General features: G+C 41.5%; 1 protein-coding gene across 1 annotated transcript; it reads right to left on the minus strand.

The window, feature by feature from the left end:
• Window positions 1–1,140: 1,140 nt before the first annotated feature.
• sinhcaf (SIN3-HDAC complex associated factor) lies at window positions 1,141–8,304 on the minus strand. The gene is made up of 6 exons (XM_046860209.1): window positions 8,149–8,304; window positions 5,774–5,901; window positions 5,560–5,659; window positions 5,345–5,468; window positions 4,634–4,784; window positions 1,141–3,584 (listed from the first exon to the last, which is right to left on the minus strand). Exons 2-6 carry the CDS (start codon window positions 5,899–5,901, stop codon window positions 3,320–3,322), a joined length of 768 nt encoding a protein of 255 aa, XP_046716165.1. The 5' UTR covers window positions 8,149–8,304; the 3' UTR covers window positions 1,141–3,319.
• Between the last annotated feature and the right edge of the window lie 273 nt (window positions 8,305–8,577).

Genomic DNA, 8,577 nt, shown 5'->3' on the forward strand with positions numbered 1-8,577 from the left:
ACATTTTCACTGTTCATAGCTTATTGATTTAATGTACACACATTCACGTTTACCTGCACTTTGTTTTGCTATTATTGGCAAACTAACGCACAGCACTAATAACGTCGCAAGCTGTTAATCATCATCCTGCTCAACATATACAATTAATTTCTTTATTTGTGTAGCGCTTTTAACAATGAACATTGTCTCAAAGCAGCTTTACACAGATAATGTGGTGATAAAGAATGAAGATGTTCTTTATGTGTGAGTTTTTCCTTGGTGAGTGAGCCAGGAAAAACTACCCAAGATGGCATGAGGAAGAAACCTTGAGAGGAACCAGATTCAAGAGGGAGACCAGTCCTCATCTGGGTTGCACCGTATGTCTATGTCTATTTATCTATCTATCTGTCAGTCAGTCAGTCACTAAAGCATTTGCTCACTGAATGTCAAATCCCAGAGTTCACCATCAGACACTTTGTTCTCTTTATGGAAAATAAAGTCTTTCAGCTCCAGGTGTAAGTAGCTTGGTGTCATTGATGTAGCGCTCAATAGTTGAATTTCTATTTGACATTTGAGTTGGTTCTTTTTCCCCCCACTAAGATGTTTGAAAAACCATGACATTTTCTGGCATATTTATGACACAAAGGTTTTTTTTTTTTTAGGGTGAATGAACTGAGCTGGAAATGAACTGATCACTGTCCCAGTAGCTCAGAAAAAAAAAACATCTGTTAGCATTAGGGTTTGACACACATTCATATGTTGAACAGGACAACCGAATATCAGCTTGCAATGTGTGGTTTGTTATACGGCGTTTAGACAACGGACAGCACCAAAGCGTAGAACCTCTTCAAAAGGTCATGTTAGGAACTGTATTTGAATTGTAATGAAAATGCTTGTTTTGATGAGGATTGGTTTCCTTTTGAGTCTGGTTCCTCTCAAGGTTCCATCTCAGGGAGTTTTTCCCTCACACCAGTCACCTCTGTGTAGACTAGGACTGATTTATGACCTTAAAAATGTATATGTTTTAATCGAATTATCTCTGTGGCTCTTGTGGCTGAATGAGCAAATCTCCACGAAATCGAGTAGAACATCTTCCTGGAAGGGTGAAGGATATAACAAGAAATTTCACACACACACAAAAAAAACAGCGTACACATCCAATAACATCACAAGCTACATTTATTTAGTTACAAGTAAAAAGTAGAGTATGTAAAAAATTCAAAAAATTAATTTGTTTTTAATCCTAATAAAAGTTCATACAAAGTGCATAGCTACAATACATGCCTGTAAAGAGAACCACCTACTTAGAGGAGAAGAAAACCGAAGCGAAGTAACAGGCAGGTACCGGCATCACGTGACACGATTAAATACAGCCGTCACGATGTGCTTGGAGTGTGAAATCGGAGTAAAAGAACCTCACGGGTTGCGGTGCGATGGTTTTTCCTTAAACGTTCCTAGTTTTTTTTTTTAACTTAAATGCGATGTGTTGAAAAATAAATACGAAATAAATAACAAAGAAATATTATAACCATACAGTTCAAAATATCTTTGATTATGTACAGAGAGACGGACGAGCGCAGAGTCTGGGTAATGAACATGATGAAGGAAAACGTCACGCAGCTGCCAACAGTGAAAGACAAAAACAAAAAATTTTTGTTAATGGAGTGTTTTTCATTTGAAGAAATAAAGAATGTGTTTCTTTGGGGAACAAAAGAAAGAATAAACCGTTCCTTTTGAATCTGAGACATGAAACATGACCTGCAGATGTTTTATTGCTTCTGCTGTACACAAGTTGTGCGATTCTTTACTAGTTCTGATTGAGCTCCAAATACTGATATCACAATAAATGTTTATTATTGATAGACAATTTTTTTATCCATTTTATAGCAAATACTAAACGGACGCATTGATTTTTGACGTCATTCATTTCTTTTTTCATCATGAATCACCATATAATTTTTGGTCAAATCCCATGGACTGCTATTTAGCACCAGCTTTGTGAATAAATGTTTTAGGGGGAGGAGAAAAAAAAAAAAAAAACATTTTTAAACCCTTGTTGTACATTACATCAGAGTGGAATTTTTTTTGTTTTGTTTTGTTTTTTTTAACAGAAAATGTTCAGCATTTTTGATACAAAAGGAAATAAAATAGACAATGCCCTTCAAACAAAGCAAAACAAAAAAGCAATCAATAATCAGAGTGTGAGCGCAAAAAAAAAAGCAAAAAAAAAGCCACGAGAAAATGGATATCGTTCAAACCGTTCAAATAAATTTCACCCACGATACTATTTACAGACTGAAGACAGGAGGTAACTGTATGTTAGAGCGAGTGTCAGTAAATGAGCGTAAATAAATAAAACTTGATATTTTCTTATCAAATTCAAAATCGCTTTTAAAATTAGTTTGACTTTGAATCAAAAAAAAAAAAAAAAAAAAAAAAATTACATCCACAAACACGACGGTGCCATAATTTCTCTTTTTTTTGGTATTTTTTTTTCCCTACAAAAATATATATAGTTATTTATATATATGATTTATTTATTCATTATTGTTGTATCAAAAACTGGCGGAAACAAAAGCGCAATCGATCTCTGTGGCTTTTCCCCCACACGGCCGTGCAAGATTCATGCGGATACTCGTTTTCGGGGTAAAATTGCTTTGCGTGGAGAGCTCATGCAGGCTATGGATATTGCTGGGAAGAAAAATATGAAGATTATAAAATATTAACACATGTACATGTGGTGGTCACTGGGAATACCCCACTGTAATAATGTGAGCACGTTAATGTGAGATACCTGAGGGCATCACAGCTGGGCGACGCAGATGTTCACGTGAATACGCCTGTATATTGCTCGATTGAAAGCGAATATTTTTAAGTATACACACAAGTGCTGCTGTGTCAACTTTGACGCCACTTGCTGGACTCGGGGAGCGTCTCGAGTTGAGCACGAGTTCTAACAACAGAGCGAAAAAAGGGATCGTTACTTCCCGGCTCAGTCGTGTCACTAAAAAAACCCAAAACAACAATAATGACAATAAGAAGATTTTTCTCCACTGACTTGAGCACCTTCTACTTTTTCATGCTGTCCAGAAATCCAGCATCTCGATCAGAAGCTTAAAATAAAAATAAACGCAACTCTTCCCACACACACACACTCGCTAAAAGTAATCTATATGTTGAATTACACACAGTAAGCTTGTTCATTCCACCGGCGAGAAAAGGTTCCAGCTGCTCTTGGATTAAATAAAAAAAAGAAAGAAAAAAGAAAATTGAAAGAGTGAGGACTTCTTTACGAGCGTCTGAACACTTCAGACCCCGTAATTGTCCCTGTGAGTCCGAGTCACCACTCGTCTTCTTCGTCTCGCTCGGGTTTTAGAGGCGGGGGTGGAGATTCGGGCGGAGCGAGCGGAGAAGCCAGCACGCTCCCGTTCTCCTGCCCTTCCTCCTTCTCCAGCTCGGGCTCCTCTTCCTCCTGCTCATCCTCCTCCTCCTCTTCCTCAGGGCTCTGCTCCTGTTTCTTTTGGCAGCAGGGTTTATAGAGATGGGGGTCGATGAGCACTTCTCCAAAGCGACCCTTGTAGATGATGCCGCAGCAAACGCGCTGCCTGAAGAGACATGAATCACATCGTGAATCACATGCTGATGTAGTTGAACAGTTCATACATTTACAGCATTAACCCTTATCCAGAACGACTTAATCACATTAAGCGACAAGGTTAAGGGCCTTGCTCAGGGGCCCTGGGATTTGAACCCACAACCTTCCAATAGAAAATCCAAACCAAAAAAAACCCTGACTTCCCCCCCACATATGCACATATGGACTTTAAGAACACCCTTTAAGAACAATGGACAGCATCAGAACCTCTTCAAAGGATCGTATTTAATTTGTATAGAAGAGATGTTCTGTGATCAGGATGGGTTTCCATTTGAGATTGGTTCTTCAAGACCATCTCAGGGAGTTTTAACTTCACTGCAGACATCACTGAAGAGATGAGGACTAATTTATGGTCCTAAAATACGAGGTGGTAACCAAAAAGTTGAGACTAGCTCTTTGTACAAGAAAGTACTTTATTCATCTACATTTAGCTCCCACTTCTGGAATGTCTCCTGGAAGACTTTAGCACCTTCTGCTATTCATGCCGGATCTCCACAATGATGTCAGAACGGTGAACTTTGTCCTTATCCCGAAGATGGTAGAAGATCCAGCTCAAAGTCAACAGGAGCCAATTCTGGCGAGTATGGTGGGAGCAGAAATGAGAGTAGTTTCCGGTGAGAAACTCATGTGTGAGGAGAGCTCGGTGACAGGGTGCACACGTGGTCAGAATAGCTGCTGCTGTATACAGAACAGATGTCATACGGCACACTGACTTATGAAGGTCGGTGCTCCCTGTGACTGTGCGTGCAGCCTTGTGCTGCCACCTGTTGGCCACCTCATATATATTTTTAATTGATTGAATTATGTTAAGCTGCTTTTCACCAAAGTCCATCATTAAAAGCGAAATATATATAAACAACATTGAACACAGATTGAGCAAACAAATCAGGTGTTCAGGACGCATGTCTGTTACATCAGACAGAAATTACATCATCAACAGTCATTAGTTAGTTAGTAACACTATAATTTCCAGAAACAGTCGTAACAAGGGCAACACACCTTCTCCAGTAGGTCAGGTCCAGGAAGGAGAAGACTGGAGAGCGAGCAGAACCGGGAGCCAACTCGGAGTCCGAACCCTCGTCTGATTGGTTGCTGTAGCTGGGAGACTGGGCGGGACTAGCGCTGGAGGTGGTGCTGTGAGCATCCGAATCTGGACAGAGATATTTACAGACAACGTCGCAATCACGTCTACAGCTTCACAAAATCAAAAAGAAGAAAGAAAGAAAAACGCCTCCTTAAGTCTGAAAAACTAAAACTAACAAGAACTTTAGAAAAAAAATAACCTTTACAGCTAATTGTGAGAGACAAATGTTTACGTATGATTTATTATTAAACGAAAAATACAATTAAAGACTGGCATAATTATACAATTATGGGAATCATTTTTTTAAATATTACATCAAATCATTAAGTGCATTTTCTGCACAAACTTCCCAGTTACAAGCTTAAAATTGTCAATCCAGTGGCAGATTATTTAGTTTCGTTTTAAAAATATATTGATATTATATAAACTGATTTGTAGCATCCAGTGAGTATTTAAATATAAAACGTTCAAAATATTAAAAGAAATTATGATCATTTAAAAACGTAAAATATCGTGGTATTGTTTATCACGATACTAATGTTATGTTGTGGTATCGCCCGGCCCCAAACCCTGACCTCATTCTTGCAATGTATTTAAAAAAAAAAAAAACAAAACCCAACACTCACTGTTTCTCTTCAGCTCGTTCTGCACTCGGTGGATCTGACTCGGCCGGATTCTTCTGGAAAGAGGCTTCACCTTCTTAGACTTCACCGTCATCTTCAGGCTGGGGCCACCTCTCGCATCCACCACCTGCAGATCGGAGCAACGGACGGGTCGCAATCAAACGACTTAACTTTTGTCACATGGTTGGGGTTAGTAATCGTCACGTTAGTGATCTTACGTGATTCCAGTTCTTTTTGGATCCGACAGGAAGCTTCTTCCAACGCTTCACCAACAGCACGCACGCGTTACAGATTTCTCCAGAGCGTGTTTCACAGAGGCTGCAAGAACGTCATACAACAAAGTGAAACCCTGCCCATCTCTGGAGGTCAGTGAACCATCACATCTGGCTCTGAGTTTTAACCCGTACAATCAGTTTAGAAAGGTGTGCTTACCCGAAGCAGCTCTGGAAGTCTCGCTCGTAGCGTTTGCTGTCCGTGAAGCGTGAGCTGGAGGACTTTGCTCTGCAGATACAGCAGCCGTTTAGACTGCGGTACATCTTTGGTTTATGGAAACCAAACATCTGCAAGGACAGGTAGAACAAGAAAAAAAAAATCAAATAAAAATCAATGACTGAAAATGCTGCATTTAACTCAAGACGCTTAAAGCAAATACAAACAAATACATGACAAATTTAAATAGGAATAAAACACTGGTTCGTTAAAACAATTTCAGTCTCAGGAGCAAAGTCTGTCTGATATCTTCAACAGGGTTCAGTCTAGTAGACTGTTTTCTAGATATTAGAGATGTACAACTCCATAACTGAGGAGGATGTGATCCTCATCTCGATGCGTTGTCAAAGATGCGCTACAATAAAGACACATAAAGCAGCTACCAATGCGATTCGCCCCTTTTGCGATGAAGTGGGATCCGATGTAACACACTCTTGAAAGACAATCAACACAAAACACGTATGAACACACTCGGGTAAGAGACCTACACGGGACGGATTTTTCAGTCCGGCAAATATAGTTTTATATTACATTTATTAATTGCGATGCACTGACCGCTTCCTTCAGCTTTGTTTTTGTTTCACTTGCTTCCTATTTGAATACGAATGAAAAATAAACAAAAATTTGGATGTTTCGTTTGATTCGAGTGTGACTTTTGTGTAAATAATTGTTGTGTTGCATGTTTCTTTCTGTATCTTGATACTGGCAATATAGGAAAAAATTTTTTTGCTTTACTTTAAAACACACACACACACACACACACACACACACACACACAGTCACCTTACGTTCGTTTGAAAACCTATTCACCTTACCCTTAGTAACCAATATTAACCAAAAGTGCCACATGGACCAAATAAATGTTTTCCAAAGGGCAAAGTACAGATTTATTATATATATTGGCATATATATTATGGCATCCCGTTCACAATAATCACACGCGCGCGTCCGAATGACCCCATTATAAACGAGCTCGCGCGCGCGCGCACACACACGCGGACAGATCGCGCGCTCGTCACTCGGGGTTGGTGACGTCAATCCAACATGGCGCCGCCCTCCAGCGGACAGAGAAAGGGAAGGAGGAGATGATGGAGGAGCAGGAGGAGGAGGGGGGTTCTCTGTGGTGCGGGCAGAGCGACGGCACAAAGTCCGCGTTCGAAACTTTTTTTACACGTTAATACGTTTCACCAAACGCGGCGTACGGATCCAATATGCTTGTTTTTTTTATTATATAAATTTATAACGCCCTCCCCACACTACCATCATTAGCACTGTGGCCGCCTGAGGGAAGTGAAGTGCATCACAGTGCTCCATTTTGGCTCCTCAGTGCGGAAGCGCGACTCAGTAATCGAGAAAGGTTTCCGGCAGATTCGTTAAAACGCTTGAAATCCGGCGCTAACGACGTTTTTGCGGCGGTATATTTAAAAAAAAGGAGTTACGGCGACGCTCGCGCCCTCTTTTGTCTGTGCGCGCGCGTGTGCGCGTCGCCGACTCCATGCTGCCCCTCTCGCGCGTGCCGCACGCGAACACTTACTCCATCTCACATAACACTAGTTTCCATGCACGCGTCCACTCAAGAGTGTGAACATCTAACTGCACCCTGATCCTCAGAAATAATCAAAAGTTTAGAAACACACTGGAGCGTGTATAATTATATATAATAGTATATAATAGTCTTTTTTTAACCCCAATATCAGTTAGTGCACTGCTATGGTACCGTGAGCGCGCGCAACAGAGATCACAGAGGAGGCAAGTTTGTTTTGAAGCACACCCACCATTAGGAGCAGTGTGCGTGCGCGCTCAAAGTGCGTGCATGTGATTGACAGACCGACCACACACACACACACACACACACACACACACAGAGTTAAAGAGCCGTATGTGCGACATCAAGATTAAAATAAGACCAGTAAAGTGTGAACTTTTCAGTCGCCTGCGCGAGCTTTCGAGACCGAAGCCCTCTGAGAAACATCTGACTCGAGTGAAGTCTACACAATCAGGAGAAATAAAGTCACCAGATACAGGAGAGATGCGCGCGCGTTAAAAAAAAAAAAAAACATGGCACCGCCATGTGCCCAATGCGCAAAAATTAACACCCCCCGAGATGCGCATGTTTTCTTCTGCACGTGTTTAGAAAGTGATCTCCGGGGCAGGGGGTCGCAGAGCATCGTCACAACTACAGGACATGTAAACTTATACCCCCCCCAAAAAAGCGGCCTGATTCTTTTTTTCAAAAGGACTTAAAAAAACACGCATTGCAGTCTTCGACACCTCCACGATTTCGTGTCCCACCCGCCCAAAAAAAGTGTCCCTCTTACCTCGATGAAAGTCGATCAGTTGAACCTAACGCGCTCCGAGGGTTCCTCCTCATTAAACAATGCGCCACCGCTCCACGCACGCCTTCACGTCTCACTTTCCCGTCGCGGCGTAGTAAACGGGGTTGCGCATGCGCCGCCACTGGCGTCCACCATTTTCTGAATTTCTTCAATCAACCTAATTTGCATAGCACCACTGACGTCAAACTGCGTCTGCGTTGTGTTGCCCATATAAGGACGAGAAAATTACGCGGGAAAAGATGGGCGGGGTTTGGTTGCCATGGTGCCTCTTCTGTCTGCCTTTTAAAATCTAGGAGGCGAGACACCCACTGAGCGAGGGGGCGGAGCTACAGGGCTGTAATGCAGCTGCGCGGAAGTGTGTGTGTGTGTGTGTGTGTGTGTGTGTGTGTGTGTGTGTGTGTGTGTTTTAAA

This window comes from Silurus meridionalis, chromosome 10 (genome assembly GCF_014805685.1).
Source record: "Silurus meridionalis isolate SWU-2019-XX chromosome 10, ASM1480568v1, whole genome shotgun sequence".
In the NCBI taxonomy this organism is placed as follows: domain Eukaryota; kingdom Metazoa; phylum Chordata; class Actinopteri; order Siluriformes; family Siluridae; genus Silurus; species Silurus meridionalis.